This window comes from Pan paniscus, chromosome 1, assembly GCF_029289425.2.
Source record: "Pan paniscus chromosome 1, NHGRI_mPanPan1-v2.0_pri, whole genome shotgun sequence".
In the NCBI taxonomy this organism is placed as follows: domain Eukaryota; kingdom Metazoa; phylum Chordata; class Mammalia; order Primates; family Hominidae; genus Pan; species Pan paniscus.
In genome coordinates, this window is record NC_073249.2 from 213,167,087 (window position 1) to 213,191,780 (window position 24,694).

Genomic DNA, 24,694 nt, shown 5'->3' on the forward strand with positions numbered 1-24,694 from the left:
TTGTTTCTCCAGGTAAAAGAACTTCAGGTAAGGCTCTTATGTAACTGAGAGAGCAGGGAAAACACTCTGCTATTATAATCTACACTCTGGAAGAGCATTTGCCAACAGTCATTGCTTACTGCTAACAAGCAAATTCAACTTCTCATTTCTCACCAAAACAAACAGGGGACAGAAATCAAGAAGATGAGAAATACTTCTAAATTTGACCGTTTCTATGCTATTTTATAATTATAATTTTTCTGTGGTTCACATTAAAATAGCCTGAAACACCTGACACTAAAAACCCTCCTTGCTCTCTACCTGAAAGATTAATCTATTCCATCTAAGGAACTTATTTTCCACTTTACAGAGGCTGCTCAGATATGTAAAAAGTGAAGCTCAATGACAAATCTGGGAATCCAAATTAAAGTCCAGTTTAAAATGCCTGATGTATATCCATCTTTGGCCCATGGCAAAAATGCACACTCCAAGGTCGCAGACAATATGAACTGTGTTCTCAAAGCACTGCATTCTTTTCCTTCCTAACACATTTGTGTGAGTCATTGCCAATCAATGAATATTTATTGAGGGCCTACTACATGCCAACCGTCTAGGCGCTGATCAGCTATTTACTGATTTAACGTTTGTCGGCGCCATAAGAAGAGTTACCGCTGCTTTTTTGCTCATCACTGTGTGCTACAACCCAGCAGAGTGCCTGGTACACAGCAGGGGCTCAATAAACATTAGATGAATGAATGAATATGGGGAGGGGAGGAGAGAAGAAAGGTGATGAGGGGAGAGAGGAGAAGGGGCACTACTTTGTATGTAAAGAAATCAGGGCTTTGCTCTACCCAAACACGCCTTATGATCCACCAGCGATCTGATGAATTCTGAAAGGCACCACATGCAATGCACAGCTGTAAGTATAGCAGCTGTCATGCAAAGGAGCTGAGGTCCAGAACTATGAAGAATTCAGCCCTTTGTTTTTCTCTCTGTCTCATAACGAAAATGAAGTCAAGCCCACTGTCAATCTACCTGTCGGCTCTATGTATTCAACATGCAGCTTTCAGCAATACTAACACTGCCTCTGAATGACATTTATGTTGATTCACTCTCTGACATCACTGCCTGAAAGATATTATTTAAATGTTTGAGGTCACACATAAGACCTAAACAGAACTGAGTGAATTAAAAAAAAAAAAGACTCCATTTCAGGTCTTTGCAAGCTATAAATTGGTTTTAACTATTTAATTTAAAAGTAAAAAAGGTTTGACTCATTATTTAAACTCTCCAAAGTTTAAGTCTTAGAGAGCAAATAGGTCTCTTTAACCAGTAAGCTGTTAAAAACAGACTGTAAGTTCCAACAGAGAGCTTTGCATAAACATAAGTCTTTTAATTAATTAAAACCTAGGATTCTGGGTTATAGGCTGCCCAGAGTAGTACAAAATAATAGGATAATAAGAAATATGAACTATTTAATACGAAACACCAACAGTCTACGCAGGTATAAAAATGCAGCTATTAAGTTCATATATCACTAATAAAACAAAAAGGATATGTTCAAGTTTTTCCCCAAATCCAACCAAGAGAAAAATAAACAGATAAACAAAAAAGCAAAAGAGTAATGACATATGTTCTAAACATGCACACCAAAGTATGCCAAACAGAGAAAAGCGTTAAAGTAAGGTTGCTATTAAACTACAAATCTATTTAAGTACAAGAGTTAGTTATGATTAGTGGCACAGTAAAGAGGGTCCTGTCCTCCCCATCTCCAGCCCCCTACAAATAACTTACCCGGAAGGCTGGTAACATTAGTTATAAACAAAATGAATACTAAATAAAAAAACAAGTTGAATTACATAAAAAGTTTTCACTGCAAACAGTTAAGCACTAAGCCTAATATCAATAAAATCCCAGAACTCAGTTAAAAGTTAAAAAAAAAAAAAAACTGGGAATTTTCTAGACTCTGATCGTCTGATTCAGGATCAAAAGCATTTAATGCTCTGAAGCAGTGACTACATCACATTCAATAAATAGACAATGCATATTCAGTAATAGGCCTACTAACTGTTTCACGGGGGAATTAATTCTATTTCCATTTTGTGGTGACATACAAAGAATACATACTTGAAAAACCAGAACAGACTTCTTGCCTACATTCCTTAATGCCGATTTTAACATTTTCCCAAATCGAGTTTACGATATGATTTTATTTACAGTATGACTTCCACAACTCACTTTGCAATGTTCTGGATAAAGGATGGACTCGTTCGTTCAGATGACTAAAAAGAAATCTACTTAAGACCTAAGGCGAGCAAAAAACAAAACAAAACAAAACAAAACAAAAAAACAAAAAACACAAACCTGTATTTGTATCAATAAGAAACTAACCATACTGTGCCTTGGCATATTTTCAAACTGGGATCTATGAACTATTCCCGAATTCACATTAAAATTCTTCATTAAAAAAAAAGGCCCCAACGTGTCAGTATGCCCGCTGGAAATATGATACAGCCAACCAAACTATTTTCCTACCCAGAAATTATCCCCTCCCTTTTTAAGTGTGACTACACTTTACCTTTTGTTCGAAATCATCAGAAGTCGTAAAACTATGAGAATTGAGTCAAAACGACAAAACAACACGCTAACTTCCACATCCCCCTGGGCATCCTTTCGGAAGCCCACCGCACCCGCAGTCTCCCTGCCCTCCCCGCCGCCTCCTGTCTCTGTCTCTCACTGTCTCTGCCTCCCCCACTCCCACACCCCGACTCCGCGACCGACGCGGCCCGCGTCCTGCGCGGCGGGCCCGAGTCTGCGGAGCCGGGGCTGTCAAGCCAGCCGCGAGAAAGCTCGGGCGCCCGCCGTGCGCGCGGCTGCGGAGCGCGGCTTGGGGTGCCAGCGGGGGAACGTCCGGACCCGGAACGCCGTCCGCGCACTTTCTGCCGCCCAGGAGCTAAGTCACAAGTTAAGAAACAGCCCGAGCGCGCGGCGGCCGTGATTCAGCAGCGGGGCCGGGCCGGCAGGGCGGGAGGGCAGCGATCGCAGGGCCCGAGCGGGACCGCGGGGCGGGAGCGGGGCCGGGGCCGGGCCGAGTCCGGAAAAGGTCACCGAGACGCCGCGGGCGCCGCCGCCCGAGCCCGCGACCCGCCTCGCGGTCGGGCCAGCAGCAGCGAGGGCGGCAGGGCGGCGTCCTGGGCGGGCGTGGCGCCGGGGCCGGGCGGGCGGGCCGGGGGGCTCCTACCTTTCCGGCTCTTGGGGGAGCTCCGCTTGCTCCGGGCGCTGGCTCGCTCTTCCTCAATCGCAGCTGCTATCTCAGGGTTGTCTTCCCCATTGTACCAGACCAGGAGCTCCTCGCCCGGCGCGATTGGCTGCGGGGAGAGAAGAGACAAGCGCCGGGCCAATCAGAGCGGCGGTTGTTGGCGGGGGCGGGGCGCGCACCGGGACGCGGGCGGGAGCGGCGCCGATGGCAAACAGCTGTCGGCGGCGCCGCGCGCACCCGGCCGGCAGGAAGGGCTCCCGGCCCCGTGCGGGCCGCGCCGGCGCCCGGAACCCTCTGCTGGAGGGAGGACCGCACCCGCGGCGTGGGGCGAGGGGCGCGGAAGGCCCGGTGACGGGTAGCGGAGCCCGGGTGCTGTCCCAGCTTCCTGTTTAAAGCCTCACGACGGCCCACGCACGAGAAAAAATAAAACATGGGACCATTTTGCTCACGAAATCTAAGTCGAGGAGAAATGTAAAGCATAACTGAAAAGCGTGCGGTGTGGAAAGCGGAGTGCTGAAAGACAACGACTAGCGCGCGTTCCAGACCAAGAGCAACTTCAACAGGACAACGAGGAGGAACCACGCGCAAGCACTTACAAATGCGCCGCGGTTTCTATCCCAGAGCAGCCAACGGGAGGCCGCCCGGGGCCACCAACCTGCTCTGGTCCAGGGAGGTCCGTGCCTCGCCCTTCGGACCGGACATCAAACTTCCACATTTTAACTTTTAAATACAGCAGGAAGTATCTTCCATGTATTATGCTCCTAAACCATCACATTCTTAAGCCACGTATGACTGGAAGTAGTGAGGGCCACCATCAAATTGATTCCACCCAGAACAAGATCCCGAAGAAAAGATCCACTGAGTGCAAAGTTCACACCCCTAGAATTTGGGGAAACAGCCTATTGGTTTCTCTCACAACGAATGATCTGTTAAAAAAGTTACAAGGGTATCAATACAAGTAAAATTCTATCTAAAACCCACTGAATAAAATGAGAATCCATGAGTCCAGCCTCATGTGAATGAATGAAGAAAGGAAGGAATGAACAAGTAAATAAAAAGGAAAGCTCTTCCTTAAAGGAGATCCCAACTAATCAGTAAAAAAGAAATGTTGGAATTAGAAAAGCGCCATTTGGCAATCATCACAGTAATGATTAATTCAGGCAAGAATCATAAATGGATGCTAAAAGTAGGTAAAAGTTTGAGGAGTAACAAAACACATAGCCTCAGAATATCTCCCCATAAAATATTTATTAATTACAAAAGAAAAAAAACAACACTTTTGTAATAAGACATACCAACATCATATGTCTCCTGATACGATGCACAGAAAACAGAGCATCACTTCTGGTAGATTTCTGCCCAAAATGCATACGTCGAATCTAAGCATGATGAAACCATAAGAGAAGCTCAAACTTTGGGACATTCTACAAAATAACCAACCAGTTCTCAAAACTGAAAGGTTATAAAAGACAAAGACTAAGGTACCAGCCAAACACATGAGACATAACAACTGAATGTGGAAACGTTTTCTTTTCCTACAAAGACATGATTGGAACAATTGACAGAACCTGAGTAAGGTGTACATATTAGCTAGTAAAATAATGTGTTGCTGTTAGCTTCCTGATTTGGATCATTGCACAATGGTTATCCAAGAGAGTGATCCTTTTTGTTTTTTGTTTCTTTTTTTTTTTTTTTTTTTTTTTTTTTTGCGGGGAGGGAGATTCCACCTACGGTTTAGAAACAAAATAGTTCCTCACTTCAACATACCTTCTAGTCTAGATAAAGCCCCTAAAAGTAAATATTACTTCGTTTAATTCTCTGCAGAACTCTCACTGTCTACACAGTCCAAATTTAAAAATATTCTAAATTCTTTAAATTAAAACAAGGCAGCCGTTTCCTTGGCTCTCACCCAGCCCTAAGAAGGCTAAAATCTGCCTTTTTCTTATTTTTGAACCAATACATGATTTCCCTTCTTGAACCAGTTAAATCTAACCAAAAAACTTACTTTAATATATATTAATGAGTTAAAACAGCCATCAAGAACGCCTTTTGGCATTCTGATGAACTAATCTGTTGAAAGAACAGGCTTATGTTAAAGTAAACTGTTTCTAGATTATGTAAATTCCAAATGTATAGTTTCTCTATTTTTTTGTTATAAGTCACATATTGAAGAAATGGTGGTATCAACTAATATTTGAAATGACTAGAGTTCTCAGAAATATGAAAAGTCTTCAAACCAATGCAAAAAAGAGCATGGGAAGGAGTGAAGACAAATGTATTCCCCATATATTCCCCCACTGAAATGGTATAACCAGAGAACTGGCTAGAAGATACCACCGGACATTTTCAAGATACCTCTAAGAATAAGAGCTTAAGTTTCCCTGCTCACTCCACTGCAGTTGTCAGTGAAGTGCTAACTGAACTAGCAACTTGGTGAAGTTAAATATCCACACAAACTCTACTTGGGAGGGCACTCATGTCCTAAGATATTCTTGTTGCTGCAAAACACACAAAGTAAAAACACAGCAGAATCTGTATCACAAATCAAATATAAAATTTCTAGCACTGGTGAAGTGTTAGATCAAGAGGAACACATTCGTTAGCTGCTAAACAGCCTTCAAAATTATTAGCGGGCATAGTGGCTCATGGCTGCAATCCCAGAACTTTGGGAGGCCAAGGCGGGCGAACTGCTTGAGCGCAGGAGTTTGAGACCAGCCTGGGCAACATGGCGAAACTCTGTCTCTACTGAAAATACAAAACTTATCAAGGCATGGTGGTGTGTGCCTGTAGTCACAGCTATTCAGGAGGCTCAAGTAGGAGAATCACTGGAGCTTGGGAGGTGGAGGCTGCAGTGAGCCAAGATTGTGTCACTGCACTCCAGCCCACAAGACAGAGTGAGACCCTATCTTAAAAAATAAATAAATAAATAAATAAAAACAAACAAGTAGAAAACAAAACAAAAATTATTAGCAACTTGAAATGGTTATATTATGGAGCGATATATGCTTCGCAACTTTATATTAAAACAGCTACACCAATAGACCCTATGAAGAGGAAAAATAATAGTATTTTTTTTAAACCAAGGCTTGTTTTCTTCCATATTATAATATATTGGGTTTTTTTTTTCTGTACTGGTTAGCATTTTTAAGTCAAGTTCAGAAGAAAAGAAAAACTACTCCCTTCAACAAAGGAAATATAAATCCACATTAAAAAAATAAAGTCAAAGGACCAAACAACCTCTTTTTAAATATATTTTAATATTAAAAAAAATTAACAACAACAAAGATTTTAAACTCTTCCCACTTTCTCTTTGGGTTCAAACAGGTATAAAACCAAGAATCTGCTCCATATTCTCTCCTTTAAACATCAGCATATATAAAATAAAACTTGAAATTTTACCAAACAAATCAGGAAGAAGCAAGAGTTCTAATATTCCTTATACTGGGTAAGGAATATTAGAAAAATGTGTCAGAAATATTAGAAAATTAGAGAAGTATTCCAGAATCACTCAAACACACACAGTACATCCACTCATACCCACCTACGATCCAGTCCCCAGCACGGTCTTTTAAAAAATCATAGGTCAGATCTCGGCCTCAACTCTCCAGTGGGTGAACAGCACTTAAGCCTAAAACTCATCCATCCCTGCAGACCTCAACAGCCTCATCTCCTAAGATTCCTTCCTCCTCCCTCCAGCCACATGGGCTTTTGTCCTATTCCTTTAAAATAAAAAACAAACAAAAGGCTGGGCACGGTGGCTCATGCCTGTAAATCCCAGCACTGTGGGAGGCCGAGGTGGGCAGATCACGAGGTCAGGAGTTCGAGACCACCTGACCAATATGGTGAAACCCCGTCTCTACTAAAAATACAAAATTTAGCTGGGCATGGTGGCATGCGCCCATAGTCCCAGCTACTCAAGAGGCTGGGGCAGAAGAATCGCTTGAACCTGGGAGGCGGAGGTTGCAATGAGCCAAGATCACGCCATTGCACTCCAGCCTGGGCGACAGAGCACAACTCCGTCTCAAAAAAAAAAAAAAAAAAACCATTAGCTTATTCCTACTCCAAGGTCTTTGCTCTTTGCTCCTACCACTCCTCTTCCTGGACTGTTCTTCCAGCAGACCTCTTGCATGGCCAGCTCCTTCCTATCCAAGGAGTGGGGTTCGAACGTCTGTCCTCAGGAAGGCCTTCCCTGACTCACTGGAGACAAAGCAGCCCTCTCCTACCTAGCTAGTCTCTATCACATTTCCCTGTCTTAACACACTGATCGCTACCAGAAATTACTTTCTTATTTACTTATTATCTGCCTCTTCCCCTATAACACGGAACATCCTCCAGACCAGAGACCTTGTCTGTCCTGTTCACTACTATAGGAGAGTACTTGGTACACAGTAGACTCTCAATAAATATTCACCAAACTAATGAACAGAGAAATGAATAGATAGCAGATTTAACAGCTAACTTTCAGGAATTTTAAATCATTTCTAATCATATTACAAACAAAACCAGTGTTGAGATTTCCCAATTATCTGGGTATAATAATAAGTTGAGAAGATACAGAGCCCACAGAGCAGCACATGTAATTTCTTCACAAAACCTAACCCACGGGACACTTAATCTAGAAGAATAGAGTTAGATAATCACTAGTAAAAAATCTGAAAGGCTTTGTACATACTTGAGCAGATATCAAAGATAAAGACTGGGGGAGGTCTGCAAAAATCAGAACTATGTTATTTCGGACAAAGGTAAAAATAATAGTACTAGTATAGCTAGTTAACACTTGAGGACTTACACTGAACTAAGAACTGTTCACAGAACCTTATATATATATACATTGGCTTGTTTAACCTTCACAACAAACTATGAAGCAGTTTTATTATTACCTCCACTTTATGGATGAGAAAACTAAGACACAGAGAGATCCTTTGCGTGGTCACATATCTAGAAGCCAAAATTTGCTCACAAGACAGTCTGCTCCAGAGTCCCCACTCCTGACCATGACACCATACCACCTTGTGAAAAATAACAACAATCATTTATAAGCACTTACTAGGTGCTGGAGCTCTATCCGTATTCACCCATGCAATCATCACAACAACCCTGTGAGGTCAATACCATAATTACCTGTATCTTACAATGTGGGAATTGAGGCACACAGAGGGACTTAGCTAAGGTTACAAAGCTAATAAGGTCACACCTACTTGCCTTGGGTCACAGCAAGTCAAGATCTAACCCAGGCAGTCTGGCTTCAGAGTTCACTCTCCCAACCACTATTCTATCTTGATTCTCAGTGTTTCTGTGAATTTGCATCAGAGATGAACACATATTAACTTGAAGTACAATGAAGGAATTACAGTGTCCTAATATCTACATGAGCTTGCATGCCTTCAAAACTTCCTTCCTATTACCTTGATTGTCTCATATTCATCCCCTAGCTAGTATTTCATCTCCACCAGGATTCTACCTCACTGATTCAACCATATGTATTTCTCCTTTAAATACTTCTGAGAAACAATGCATTCTTGAATCCAACTTCACACTCCAATATAAGAAAATTGTAGAGTAATACCTACTAGAAAAGCATGCTACTACGATCCAGCAGAATAAAAATGGAAAACGAGGTTTTTAAAGTCCTAAATAAGAAAGTGTAACAAAAAATCTGCAGGGATTGGATACAAGGACCTGGGTATAAATGTGATAAAAGGCAGTCTAGTTGGCTAACAATGTCAGGAAAGATGCAGCAAAATTAAACAGCTACAGGTTAACTAAACTTCAGAAGGCCTACTGCCACTACACTAACAAAACACAGCACACTGCAAAGCTGGCCACAATTTGAAATGTGTGCTCATCAAAAGTGTTCAACTCCATGGAGATCATTTTTTCCATAGACTATTCTCCAACCTATGACATTTTTAATGGAATAAAGAGAATCAATAAAATAAAGTGAATAAAGAGAAACTTGCCTTATAGCAATTTTGCTATCTATTGCAAAAAGCAACAACCATCCATCTTAACAGGCTGGAAATTCTGCCTTAGAATATCTCCATGTATAATGTGAGGATCTGTCTTTTTTTTTTTTTTTTTTGAGACAGAGTCTTGCTCTGTCACCCAGGCTGGAGTGCAGTGGTGTGATCTTGGCTCACTGCAAACCCTCCCTCCCAGGTTCATGCCCTTCTCCTGCCTCAGCCTCCCGAGTAGCTGGGACTACAGGTGCCCGCCACCATGCCTGGCTTATTTTTTGTATTTTTTAGTAGAGACGGGGTTTCACCATGTTAGCCAGGATGGTCTCAATCTCCTGACCTCGTGATCCACCCGCCTTGGCCTCCCAAAGTGCTGGGATTACAGGCGTGAGCCACTGCGCCCGTCCGGATCTGTCTTCTTAAAGAATGTGACCCATGAAAATGAGGGAGACATGGCCTTTGCTCAACAAGGAAATGCAGCAACACTCCACGCTTCCTCACACTCATGTCCCTGAATGTGCTCCATAACCTCATTACCAATCCTAAAACATGACTTTCTTCTTCTTTTCAACAATTAATATCTCCAAAGAAAAATTTGGCAGAAGGGAAGAAACATGTTCTGTTCAATTTGTATTCTGAGTAAAATTTAGGGAAAAGAAAAGCTAATCCAAGGCTGCATTAATATCAGAGACTAACAGTGTGTATTCAGTTAACACAGACCCACCATACCTACTGATAGTTTCTTACAGTAGGATAAATCTGCCAGACAGTTCCTAATGCCTCTGTGTCATAGGAGAAGGGAAGCAGCTGCCACATGCTTAACTCATCAGTATCTTTCAAGATGCAGTGTGTAATTACTTAACACGATCTTCATGCTTTAGCTCCATGACACACACAGGTAACCATATATTAAAACACAGAACCTGAAGAGTGTGGATAAAGCACTTCCCAATATAATCCCTCCCAGGTCTGCAAAGTCATTGTCAGTCACAACTAAGGACAGCATTAGAAAAATATAAGCAGGCCCAGGCATTGCGGCTTGTGCCGGTAATCCCAGCACTTTGGGAGGCTGAGGCGGGTAGATCGCTTGAGCCCAGCAGTTTGAGACCAGCCTGGGTAACATAGCAAAGCTCTGTCTCTACAAAAAATTCAAAACTCAGCCGGGTGTGGTGGCATGTGCCCATAGTCCTGGCTACTCGGGAGGTTGAGGTCCGAGGATCACCCAAGCCTGGGGAGGCTTAGGCTGCAGTGAGCCGTGATGGAGCCCCTGCACTCCAGCCTGAGAGACAGAATGAGACCGTCTCAAAAAAAGAAAAAGGAAAACATAAGCAGCGTAACTAACAGTAAATTAATTCTAACACTGTTACCTTTAAAGTTTTATAGTAAATGGCTCTGTTGATTTCCAGTGGGAATAAATTTTGCTCTTCTCCTGAGCAAGCCCAATTCACATATCGCAGCCAGTTTCCCTTCTCTGGATCAGTGGCATCAATGCACATCCATCCCAAATTTGGGTAATACACCTTGAAAATGGAGAAAAGTAAAAAACTTTTGTTAAAATAGGAGTATCTTTAAAATGCCTCCATTTTTAACTTTTAAGGATAATTCTTTTTCATTATATGCAAGTACTCTATATAAAGCATTTCATAAAAACAAAACAAGCGACAGAGAAAAGAAAAATACAAGGTGAAAACTGAAATTCGAAACTGTAATTCTCATTATTTTTCTATTTAGGCTTGTTTGCCCCGCGCCCCCCACCCCTACACACACACACACACACACACACACACACACACACACACACAAACTTAAAGAGCTATAGTCAGCATGCTTGGGATCTCCAAATGCTTTACAAATATGTACACAGAGACAAATGACAACTATGCTCTGTAAAGTGTGACTTAGAAAGGAAAACAGCTTGCAGTGGTATTCAGCAGCACCCAAATCCCAAGCTTTCTGGGTTGCTCTGCTAATCGAGTATGGCACCTGGCCCTGCAGGGCTATACAATTCAGCAGGTCCCTTTCTGGCAGGGTTGGCAGGGACTTCAGGAGTGAACACGCATTGTGAACCAGGCACATGGGTGACAGGATATGATGCTTCTGCAAACTCAACTGACCCTTAAAACATACTCCATCCAGAGCATCTGCAAGGATGAAGGGGCGATGGAACAGACTCTGGGAAATATCAGTGGCCTTCAAAAAGAAAAGGACCAAAACCTCAACCCCTTCCAGGAGTCAAATCAAATCTCCTCTTGCAAGAAGCCTTCCCTTCTCACCCACACCAATTCCTCCCACAGATGCTTCCAGCACTTATTTATCATCCTTCATTTTAAAAGAACATCTATTTGGCAACTATTTTTAACTTTAATTTTGTATATACATGCATACATATACACATTTTCCCAAAACCAGTCTACAAAACACTCGAGTAGGCACTGAAACAGAACTGCAGAATCAACTGGCTGACATACGTGCTGGGCAAAAGAAATGAGTCTTTTACTTTATTTTTAGGAAGAAAGGATATAATCTAGATGTTTCCATTTCTTTCTCATTATTCCCACCGCTCATGCCTTCTTCCCTCCCCTACCCACATTAATCACCTTTCTTTACTGCAACTTTCCTTCTGGAACAAAGCTCCCACTCCCCCCGCTGATGGTGAGGATGCTGCTCTTCTGGGCATGCCTGGGTGTCTAGGCCTGTGATTGCCAAGGGGCAGCATCCACCTTACCGGGCCCTAACACTGCCTTCTTCCTCTTGAAAGTCAAACATCAGGCATAATGCTACATGCCTGACATATTATCTCATTTAACCCTATGTAGCAGGCTTATTAGCTCTCCTTTCAACATGTGAAAATTGAGGCTCAAAAGTTAAATAACTTTCCCAAAGTCACCTGTTTAATTGTCATAAAGAAAGGCTTCGACTCAGATCTCCTTGTCTTCTGTGTATCACTGCCTTCCTTGACCATCCTAGTTAACTGAACTACCAACATCTAATGAGCACCTACTGCGTAATAGGTACCATGCTAGAAGGTGCACTGTAGTTACTTTAATCATCATAGGCACCGAGGAGAGTATCTGTACACAGTAACTTACATTATTACCCCATCTGCAACATAAACTGCCCCTGGGCTCAGGGATAATAAGTTTCATTTTAATTTACTGCAGTGATGGCAAAGTCCCACTCACTCCCCACCCAAATACTGGCACAGCTACCGAGACTGATGAGACTACGGAGACAAACACAGAGATAGTTGCCAAGAAAACCACACAGTTCACAAGGTAGCTGGAGTCTATCTACCTGCCTCGGGATAAAAATACAGGTTGTGCCACAACTTCCTGGCTCTCAGGTCAATACAGCCATTTGCAAAAAGCAAAGTGTTACAGTTGAGTACAATTTTTATTCATACACAACTCATTTTGTTTCAAAGGAGACTAAGGCATCTTCTAAGTCATATTGACTGATGTACAAAAAGAGAATACTTGCTTTTGTAGAAAAAGATGACACTTCAATTTTTAAAAATAGGCCAAGAAGTAATTCACAAACGAATACACGTAGCCAAAACCTCATAATACTAAACTTAGTTAATAAAAAATAACTTGAAAGCAAAACAATTTTAACCTTTTAAATGGGCACACAAAAAAAATTTCTTAAACATAGGAAAGGGTGTGAAAAAACAGATATTCCCCCAAACACCTCTGAACAGAAAACAAATTGATTTTGTGAAGAATTTAGCAGTACCTGACCAAAAAAAAAAAAAAATATATATATATATATATATATATATTTAAAATATACACACACTAACCAGCACATACACTTGTAGGAATTCATTCTAATGAGATCATTGGACAATTGTACCCAGATGTATATACAAAAATGTTCACAGAAGTGTGGTTTACTGTAAATTGCTTCCAATTCATGGCTAAATGGAAAACAATATGGAATTAACTCAGTAAATTATGGTCCATCCATATAGCTGAAACCTTAGACACTAAAAAGTACTGTGGTGCAAATGATTAATTAGATTATATGGCACGATTTATTTCCTGTTAGATATACCTATATACTTGAAAATTTTTTCCAATAAACATGCATTATTTCTGTAATTAGAAGACAGCAAAGATAACCAGATGTTGTGGAAATACATTGATCAGCATAAAGGCATTCACAATACGTTGATGATTGAATAAAGCATTTATAGGCCAGGCACGGTGGTTCACGCCTGTAATCCCAGCACTCTGGGAGGCCAAGACGGGAGGAATCACGAGGTCAGGAGATTGAGACCATCCTGGCTAACACGGTGAAACCCCATCTCTACTAAAAATACAAAAAAATTAGCCGGGCGTGGTGGCGGGTGCCAGAAGTCCCAGCTACTGGGGAGGCTGAGGCAGGAGAACGGCGTGAACACGGGAGGCAGAGCTTGCAGTGAGCCAAGATCGCGTCACTGCACTCCAGCCTGGGTGACAGAGCAAGACTCCGTCTCAGGAAAAAAAAAAAAAAAAAAAGGAATAAAGAAAAAAAAGATAATCTCACTTTGGTAAAAAAGTGTTTCAATGAAAGCCTTTTTTTTTTAAATGAAGGATTCTATTGACATTGCTACCTAGAAAATACTATACCTTCTTGGTATGTTCAAATTCCAGTTGTGTTTCAGTTACAGAATTAGATACCTGAAGGGTTTGCTGAAGATTATAAAACTGACATCCTACAGAATTAAATTTCTGGTGACTACAGACAAAAACGGGTCTTCAGTATCAACTACTTCACTCCTCAGATTACTTTAGGAGATCAGAGACTTCTTTTAAGAACTATTCTAATACATCACTGTATTCTAAAATGTTCTGAAAATTCTAGAATAAGGAAATAAAAGAGAATCTAACAGGTGATAGCACATTTTATTTCAATAAGCCCACTTGTCAGAGGACATTTCCCAAAACACAGGTTACTTTTATAGAGATACTAAAATACAAGTTTAAAAAATAAATAGCTTGGCCTCTCGAGCCCTTGAAGCCGCATTAACAGACCCTCTCTTAAAATTAGACTAACTAGATTTTATACTACAACTACACAAATGTTTCTGGAAAATCTCCCAGCAACAAATGCACAACAAATGTTGACTGGTTCACAGTAGACCCCCAGTGAACAGCCACTGGACAAATACTTTATTTTCACTCTTAAATCAGAAATTCTATCTACGAACCACAGATGTTTAAGAATCCCACATAACCGTATAAGTAACATGCAAAATTTTGTGCACATATGTGCATTTGTGTACTTTCGGGGGAGATTCTCAAAAGGGTCCACAACACAAAAAAAGTGTAAGAGTCTCTGGGCTTTGCTAACAGGAAGAAGACTGAATAAGCAACCAAGAAATGGGCTCCTGGCCTGATTCCAGGACTAATATTCTAACAATATTATTTTTAAAAAGGCCCTTATTTTAAAAAGGCTTTCACTGAAAACACTTTTTTACCAAAGTGAGATCATCTTTTTTTTTCTTTATTCCTACTTTTAAATGAGGGTAAGTTCCTAACAGATTTGTTAGGAACTTCATGAAGCCACATATAACTCAGATTTCTTGCCTGTGGAAAGATCTAGGTCACTTCTAGTATATCTTTATTCCACAAATAAAAATTTCCATGAGGTATTACCAGTAGTTTATAACACCACAAACATTTTATGCCAAGCATGGTGTTCAAGAACTTAAGACAGTGCCTGGTACGTGCTAAAAGCTTAATAGGGGTTAAATGAATGAATAAATAAACTCCCAAAGAGAGTTTTTTTTTTTTACACCAGACCAAGCTGCCAATCTGAGTACAAGTTAACCTGTTCAAAAAGATCACTTAATTCTCTGTACTTCAACGTCCTTGTCTGTCCTACAGTTCCTGAGAGAAGAGGAATGTAATTGGCTCATCTGTTTCTATGACAACCAATTCTACAGCCATCCCACACCTTTAATTACTTCATTCAAAACCTATGCACTGCTATTAACCACTCAGCTTCTCAGCAAACCTGAAACCAGACATCACCACATTCACTCCTACTGCTACTCTTCCCTACACATCAAGACCAGGGCTCAGCAAACTTTCTGTAAAGGGCCACACACAAATATTTGCAGCTTTGCAGGCCATATGGTCTCCATCACCACTGCTCAACTCTGTGATTATAGGGCAAAAGAAGCCATAGATAATATTTAAATGAATGACCAGAGCTGTGTTCCAGTAAAACTTTACTCATGAACTGAAATTCGCATTTCATATGCTTTGCATATGTCACAAAACATTTTTATTTTTCCAACCCTTTAAAAATGTAAAAACCATTCTTAGCTCCAGCGCTGTAATAAACAGGTGGCAGGTTGGATTTCCCTGGTGATCTAAACCTTTCCCTACTGCTAGAAAGCAGCACTGAGAGCTGAAAAGTACTTTCTGAGAAAAGGTTCTGCAGAATCAGCTGGTTGACTTCTCTTCTTGCCTGCAATTTTAACTTACAAATAATTTGAAATCAGAAGAACTGAGATAGCGAAGACTATAAAACTCACCTGTTAATATTTAATCATAGCAGCGCTGACTGATAAAAAAAGTTTATATATCTTTTAAAAATTACATTAAAGTCTTCTCATTATACAGAGACAATTTCTCTATCAATTTTAACTGACATGCAATTCTACTTCTTCCCTCTATTCTCCTGACCTCAAAATTTGTTGCCTGAATGAATAAAATGTAAATATTAATAGGAGCAGTGACCACTGGTTTTCCTCTACAAAAATAGATATTTTTAACAATTTAATATTAAAAAGATTAACAATACTGGATTTTAAAAGGCTGGCAAGAAACATATACTCTTGGTGGTTGTATAAATAATTAATAGTACAGTCCTTCTGGAGAGAAAATGTTTGGCAAAATTTATAAAAAGTTAAAATGTATATAACTTTTTGACAACATTTATACTTCTAGAAATTCATCTTAAGGAAATAATCAGACAAGTCAACACATATTTATATACAATGAGTTTTATACTTTGAAGAAGTATTTATAATCATAAAAACATTAAAACAATTTAAATGTCCAACATAAGGCTTAGTTAAATAAATCATGAATGGTATACAATGAAATTGTGGGTAGGCATAGGAATAATGATGTAAATAAGCCAGGTGCAGTGGCTCGCACCTGTAACCCCAGCACTTTGGAAGGCTGAGACGGGCAGATCGCTTGAGCCCATGAGCCCCTGAGTTCAAGACCAGCCTGGGCAACATGGTGAAACCCCATCTCTACCAAAAATACAAAAATTAGCTGGACATAGTGGCATAGTGGCACAGGCCTGTCCCAGCTACTCGGGAGGCTGAGGCAGGAAGATCACTTGGGCCCAGGAGGCAGAGGATGAGCTGTGAACATGCCACTGCATTTCAGCCTGGGTGACAGAGCAAGACCTTGTCTCAAAAAAAAAAAAGAAACAAACAAACAATAACGTAAATAAGTAGTAGACATAGATATGTCCACAAGATACTGAAAGAATAAAAAAGCATTAAAAACTGCATGTGCTGTTTGATCTCAATTGAATCAATTTCTACATATAGGTTGTAAATGTACCAGTGGATGTGTGAGGCTGAAAATAGAGAAGCCGCGAAGCAGGGAGTTAAAAGAATGTTCAGGAAGATGTTCACAGTGGTTGCGCCTGGATGGTAGGAGTTTCAATGATTTTTATGTTCTTGTATATATTTTTCTGTGTTGTTTCTATTATGTTGCAGTGAGCATGTATTAATTTTAAATTTTAAAAGATTTATTAGAACATATAACAGAAACAGTGACCGCTAATGTAAACTATGGACTTTGGGTAATAATGATATGTCAGTGCAGGTTCATGGGCTGACCAATGCCCCGCTCTGCTGTAGGATGTTGATAATGGGGAAGGCAGTGCATGTGTGGGGACAGCGAGTATTTGGGAACTATCTGTACTGTCTGCTCAATTTTGCCATGAACCTAAAACTGCTCCAAAAACAACTAAGTGTATTTGAAAGACAAAGAAGAAAAGAAAAAAAAAGCTTACTAAAATAATTCTTACCCAAGCAATTCTAAAGTTCTGTTAATTAGAAGCAATTTGAATCCCATAAAAGTACATCTAAAAGGCTTTTATCAGAGGTGGTTTTAAAATATGGCAGATTACTCAGTGCGGATGGGGAGAGTCAAGAGAACGAAAACACCAAGTCCCGAGCGCCAGCTAGCTAGCGGCTCCCTGCCAGAAACTCATCGAAGAATGCTCTCTTCTTGTGAGAACCTATTTTGTGCATTCACCCTGAGGATACTCTACTGTTTCTCTCCTGTTATTTCTGATTTAACAGAATGTTTTCAGTGAAAGCTTAGAGGACTTAAGACTGGGTTAGATAATCAAGGGCTCAAGGAGAGCAATTTAACACTTTGTCTTAGATTAGCTTTAAAATGGAATTCTGGCTGGGGTCTAAGACCCTGCTGCTAAAAGATAAGCTGGTCTTAGGGGCTTTGATGGAAGAACAAATGCCAAGATGAGATTCTGATGATAAGCCATTTCTGTTACATTAATACAAGGCATTCTGATGCAGGTCTGAGGGTAAGAGCAGAGTTGGAATAACTTAGTAGGAAACTACTAAGTCTTACCTCAATGTCGTTTTCTTCTAAGAAATATTTACATTATAATTGATACTTCCTTTGCCATATACATACTTATACATGTATGTCATAACTATTCACTTTTATTTTAACAGAGCAAAAGGCTTACAGGTTTCTATATCAAATGTATATTTTGTAGTCAGAACTACTTGAATGAGATTTTTTTTAATTGCAGGAAGACAAAAGCCACCCTTGATAAGAACTAGGATTCTTATCAAGGATTTGCAAACTCTAGTAGTACAGTATATAAGAAGTATCTTACATTAATAATGGGATGTTAACAGGTTTATAGAAGAAATTCTAATAAGTCATGGTTCCAAATTTTCAACAACTATCAAGTCATACTATGTATGAATCTCAATGCAAATGAAGCTTAATGTACAAAAAGCACTATTAATAAATTATACAATATGCCCAACAACATCAAGTTGTTACATGGGATAAAATAGGTACTACTAACTTAAGTTTAATATTGATGGCATTTGTTCAAGATTAGTGTTATAAACACAGCACTAGAGAAAGCAGTTTCTGGTTCCTTGACATTATTCTCACTAAACGTAGTGTTAAACCTGGTGAGCCAATTTGTTAGTTTCCCTTGGGAAACATCTAAAATTAAAAATGCAGTTTATTTGGGAGCATAATTTTGTGGTCAAGACATTTTTAATCATGCAGGCATTATCTTTAGTAATTCACATTTTTTGGCCGGGCAGTTTTTCTACAAATACAGAACTCTTACACCTCAAAAGTGGTGAAATAACAGAATGCAATGACTCTTGTGGTAAATCCTCATTTCCTAAGACACCCCCCCGTTAATAGTCAGAAGATACATTATAACAAATTCATAAGAAACAAATAACTCAAAATTATTGGGAGAAACTGTCAGATTTTTCAAGTTGGGAAACAGCTTAGAGCATAAAGAAAAATAGCAGCATACCTCAACCATACAAATGCCACAGAACTTCTTGATGAAAAGTGTCCACACACTTCCTAGCCATACTTTATTTTTAGGCTTTTATATGTTAATGTGTGAAAAAAGAGATGTGATTCAGTTTCAGACAATCTGACAGGAATGCTTTTTCTCATCATCCAAAAACTTAACTTGTTTTGAAAAGGAGTCACACCATGGAGCTCCTTTAAGAACTCAGGGGGGCTTCCAGGGGGCACTGACTTGAACTAAATTCATCACAAATGCTGAATTCCTACGCAATACCCCAGGGAACAACAAAAGCAACAATGACAAATTTTATCTTCACAACTATCCTAGGAGATATCTTCTATCTCTATTTTTTTAATTGAGGGTTTTCTAGCCCAGAGGTTATGTCCCCTGCTCCAAGTCATGAAGCTAGAGGTAGGATTTGAACTCAGGCAATGCAATGAAAACCTTAACTGCCTCCCAGTGAGGCAGGAGAGATGCATTCTAGTTCTGCATCTACAGGCCTCCCGGGTGGAGCCCCCCAGGGAAGGAGAGCTCAGCTCTGTCTCCTGACTGCTTCTCCTCTCAAAGGAGTGTGCAGATGCCCTGCTGTCTTCCAGAATTGCTGGGAAAACATGAAATTAATAGATGAAAAACTCCTGAAAAATTACAAGCTCTATATATGTGCCATATGCTAAATATATCCAACTGAATATCCTAGCAACATAGAAATTACTTTCTAAAATATAGAGAAGAACCTAACAGTGCTTTCTTTGCAGCCACCATAGAGTGTCTTTTATGGGGTTTATGTGGCGGCCTGTGAAGTGACAAACCATCAAACAGGAAGTCACGGTCTTAGTTGCAAAGCAAAACACCCTGGACACGGCAATGTAAAACATGGATTTGACATTTATTGTTGAGGACAGCCAAGCAGTTTCAAAATACAAAAGCATATATAAATAGCAGTCTGTATCCAGGGAAACACATTTTCTCTTTAATAAAAATATTCTTGACTTTAAAGAACACATTAAAATGATTGTTTTAAATTCAAAATGTCAAATTCTGAGAGAACAGAATAATTATTTCATAAAACTCTGAAAAACAAAGAATCAGAATTACTTCTTACCTCCCACATGTATACATTATTCTTAACCTGAGATCTTTTTTTCTTATCACCAACAAATGGCCCAAATTTTTTGCCTTTTAAAATTGGTTTAGTGGCCCAGACACCTAGAAAATAAAATCAGTATTTTTATAATGTATCATAGTTATTTTAAAGATTGAAACCATTAAAATCGATTAAGTTTCACAAAACAGTTAAAAGGCTAGACTGCCTAAATCAAGCTAATGTTAAAATAGCCTAAGACCAAGTTAAATTAAGTCAAGTCCTCAATGGGGATTTTTATTTTTCTTCTTTATACTCTTCTGTTCTATAAAGAACCTATATTGTTTTACAATTAGAAAAAAATGTTTTATATACTTTTAAAATGTTTTACATGTAACACTACCCGTACGGTAGGATCACAAATACTTGAATAACACAGTCACAACAACTGAAGAGAAAAAATATTGGAATGGAGTGAAACTACAACTGATTTTTAAACTCCTCTGTCTGCTTGTTTATAAAGTTCAAATTGTCTCTAATGAACCTGACTTGTTCTTATAAAGGGTTAGAAATATAGTTTTATGAATAAATAGTTTTGAAGTCCATTTGCTTAAAGTAGAAAACCCTTTCCTGCCTAACTAAGCTTCCTGAAAACTTAGCTACTGGAACGGCTCACTTTTCAGAGTTTCTAACAGCCAAAATAGCTGTTCATCCACAGTATTCTTAGGGTTGTTTCTATTTACTATGCACTGACCATAACGGAAAGCGATATAATGAGCAAGCAGACAGTAAAATGGCAGGAGTCTGGCCCAGCAGTCAAGGAACTGGCACACAGCATCACTTTAGATCGGTTCCCTCACCTTTTGGCTTCAGTTTCCTCATATACAGAATGGGGGGTAAAGGCTGGGCCAGTCCTATCCTGCTAGGATGTACAAATTCCACTTCTCTGTAAGTCCGCTATGTAAGTCAACATCAGTTGAGCTATAAAATCAACCACTTTCATTTGAACAATATGTTCAAACTGCTCAATGAATAAGTTTCCAATGAGAATTTTTAAAAGCATGTATTAAAATTTTTTCATACATATGTACATATAAATTGGAATATCGGAAGTACATCTAAAAAAAAGAAACAGGGATATAAATATGATATATTCCAAGACTGTATTTTGACTAAAGTTTTACAATTTACTTCCTTAGCTTCTGTCTAAAGATTAGGCCACATAAAAACCAAACACACACGCGCCTGGTTTGTATTCAAGGAGAAATCCCAGCCAGAAGAATTTAGATACACTCACAGCATGTCATTCATTCAAGTATCTACTGAGGGTCCACAAAGTATCTGGTACTGGAGGCACAAAGATACATAAGAAATAAAGGCACTCACAAGCAATAACAGGGCCAAGTGTAAAAATATTACAAAACAATGAAGTGAATATAATGGTACAATCATGCTCCTCATGGTGAAATCAGAGAGAAGGGAACAACACGTTCTGTGGGGTGAGGCTCAGCAGGAGACTCAGAGGAGGAGGACACTCGGGCAAGAGGGATGGGACCTACGTGTGTGTGTGTGTGTGTGTGTTTGTGTGTGTGTCTGTTTGTGTGTTCCTGGTTTTATTTTTACAACCCATGTCCAACCTGGATTCTTGACTAGAAAATGCATCAACACCATATAATCTTCTAAGTCAAGGGTAAACTGCTGCTTTTATGGTGCGCTCCCTACCTGACATGCCCCTGCAGGAAGCCTCACTGCCACCTGCTCTTTACTGCCTGACTTGCTCCGTGACAGGAGGAGCACTCACCAATCCGGGTCTTGTCAACAGCAGAAGGGAAAAGCCTCACTTCCTCCGGAAGTCCTCGCAGCACATGTTCGGGTACCTCAGCCAGGGTCTCGGTGGCCGCCACAGGCTCAGTAGTGTTCTGCAAGTCAAGAAATAGAAGGATCACAGCAAAAGAAAGAAAACTCAAATCATGGGGTTTTTTTTTTTTTTCTGGTTCAATAAGCAAGTATGCAAAAATGTAACCGAAACCTGAAGCTGGCAAGACAGACCAAAACGATGATGTCAAGCATTTGAGGAGCTGCTCTGATGCTTGTTTGTAACTGTCCAAAGGAAACCACTGCAACCTTCAAGCATGTCTGTGTTACTCTATTTTGTTCCAGCCACCTGTGGCCATTTCCAAAATATGATCATCTCTGCCACCACACTGCTTTAAACACAAATAGAATCTGGCAGCAAAATATAGCATAAGCTTACTTCTAAATCAAAGGCTACCATCAGTACCTTAGCACATTTAAAAAATAAAAACCAACACTGCCCACTTCAATGAATGCTTTCAGCACACACCACAAAGGCTACTGGGGCCCTCCAACCCTGCCCCACCCATGTTGCCCTCCAGCAACAACCCCTAACTGGATGGGGCTTGAATATTCCACCCCAAAACACGACAACTTATTGTGGTCCCTTACTGCAAGTGCCACCTTTCCAGGAAACAGTAATTTACCACTGTTTACCAAGTCACTAAACAGCAAAGTCACCAGGATATCACAGAGTTGCTAAGAAACAGAGAATTTTTTTTAATTATTTATCAAAGTTTAGGCTGGAATTCATCATAATCTTAAGAAAAGATTACTATTAGATATGTATGTAAGGAACGGAGAGATTTGAGCCAACTGGGAGAATATGACTGTTATTTTCTCATTAACTTTCAAATCAAAGGAACACCAAGGGTCTAGTAACCAGTACACCATATATCCTACGGAGCTGATGTGCATATCATGGCACTGCTAAGAATGATAGGCTTTGTAGTCTGAGTGTGTTTCATTTCACTGCACAGGGAAACACTTCTCCAGGACTTTTAAATGAACCAACACAGGCAAAAGTAAACCCCAAACAAAAAAGATTAATTTTTCCCACAACCAGGAAGCTCTTGTCGTCTTCAAGAATATATGTACCAAGAAAAGAATATCATCCAAACTGGCATACTCTCAGCATTTCAATTTTTGGCTTATTAATTATCAACAGTCTACTTCAAGAGAAATAAATCTCACAGTCATTATAAACATGGTCATCTACTCTCTGGCCTGCTTCAAGCTCGAGAGCCCAAGAGAGGGCATCTAGAGACAGGTTTGTCTCTCGTGCAGAGCCGAGCCAACTGAGCCTCCATTTCAGACACACAAATGCTTTGTTCCTGCTTGATTTACACCTTTGTCCCAACAATATCCCTGAAACATTTTCCAAAACATAAGATAGCCAATTAGCCCCAGAAAATGGTCTTATGGTACTTTTAATTAGCTAAAGTGTGAATAAATTAACCATAGACATTTTTCACTTCTAAATATAGTGTCCCCATTTTTAAATTCTTAATCTATAAGCTGGATTTTTGGAAATGTGAACAATTTATTTCCAAAGAGGGAAAAGGTATTACACTGATAGTTGGCATTGGCATCCTAAGCTACATAATGATTATTTCATAACACTGATAAAGTAAGTGACATTAACAAATATTAGCCAGAGTGATGTCCTATCAGCACTGGCCATTTAGTAAAGTAAAAGGGGATTTTCTTCTTCCGTCTCAGCTGGGACCCTAGGCAAACACTCAGCACCATTTATCCTCCCCAGGAGCACAGCCGCTTTGAAAAGTCACCGTGTCTGCTAACCTAAACGGATACTTCCAGGCACTTTCACAGTAATTCTAATGACAACTTCATATTTACTGAGAACTTCCTCGCTCAAGGCACTGTGCTGTCTTACATGCTGGGTAGAATGTACTCCAAATAGTCCAAGAGACAGGTATTATCAGCGTCTCCCCCTCTCCACACAGAGCAGGGAATTAGAGCTTAGAGACATTGCTTAAAGGGCTCAAAGCCTGGATCTGAATATCTGTCTGATTCAAGTGCCTACAGTCAGTCCTAATCATCAAGGAGTTTTCACTTAAGATTCTGCTTGGAATATCATCTAAGAACCTCTGACCTAAAACTTCCAGATTTCCATGGAAATGTCAGCAGGAGATGGTGCTTAAGGCAGGAATGGTCACTCCCACAAGAAATGTGTAACTTGAGTACAAGTTAGAGATCACATGTATTAAAATTTCTGAAGCGCCCGAGAACATGAAGGACCTCAGCAGAGATGCCATGGGAAAAAGAAATACCAAAAAATCCTATGCATTTGTTTATCTGTTTTAAGTCAACCCATTATTTTTTGTTTTTTTTTTTTCTTTTAAATTACTCCTTTATTCCACATCTTGTCCCACTAGACCCATTGGTTTTCCTTTTGGACTCATACACCCAGCAGAGGATAGCTTTTTCTGTTATTGTCGTATCCTTCACATTACAAAAAGACCGAACTACAACAGGAGCACCTCAGTTCACAGCAGCACAACCCAGACGCTGGGCAGCCCCAGGGCCCTCCCTCCCTTCTTCCCCATAGCCCCGCTGGACTCTCCATGGCCGTGGCTATGGCTGCAAACTGCCTAGAACATTTCTAGAAAATCAATGATTTGAGAAGTAGAAGGTAGACTCATGGGCTGGACTTCCGAAATAGAACCACCCTCTTTTCTTCCTTGGTTCTCCTTCACAGCTCTTACCACAATTTTAAATGCTTATTTGTATAGCTGTGTGTTTACTGTGTGCCTCCTCTGTGAGACTGCAGTGAAGACAGATGGTGTCTATCTTATTCAGTGTTGTGTTCCCCCAGCTTAGCAGTAGATTTCAAATGTTTGTTGTCACTTAAATACTTGAATGAGTACATGGCTCTTTGTCAGCTAACTTAAAGCTTTTTTTAAAAAGGAGGGATAGAAATAAATGAAAGAGCTGGGTCATGTATCAGGAAGTATCTCCTCCACATGTGCCTGA

The 24,694-nt window shown here is 40.0% G+C and overlaps 1 protein-coding gene across 6 annotated transcripts in view; it reads right to left on the reverse strand.

Moving 5' to 3' along the window:
- PRDM2 (PR/SET domain 2) overlaps positions 1 to 24,694 on the reverse strand; it is a 129,743-nt gene that overhangs the window by 72,409 nt on the left and 32,640 nt on the right. For all 6 annotated transcript variants that reach the window (XM_034955791.3, XM_034955733.3, XM_034955757.4 and 3 more), the window contains 4 exons: positions 21,645 to 21,762; positions 19,865 to 19,968; positions 10,563 to 10,715; positions 3,221 to 3,347 (listed from right to left, as the gene is read on the reverse strand). In XM_034955791.3, the coding sequence (XP_034811682.3) occupies positions 3,221 to 3,347; positions 10,563 to 10,715; positions 19,865 to 19,968; positions 21,645 to 21,762 (502 nt within the window). The remainder of the gene's footprint in view (positions 1 to 3,220; positions 3,348 to 10,562; positions 10,716 to 19,864; positions 19,969 to 21,644; positions 21,763 to 24,694) is intronic.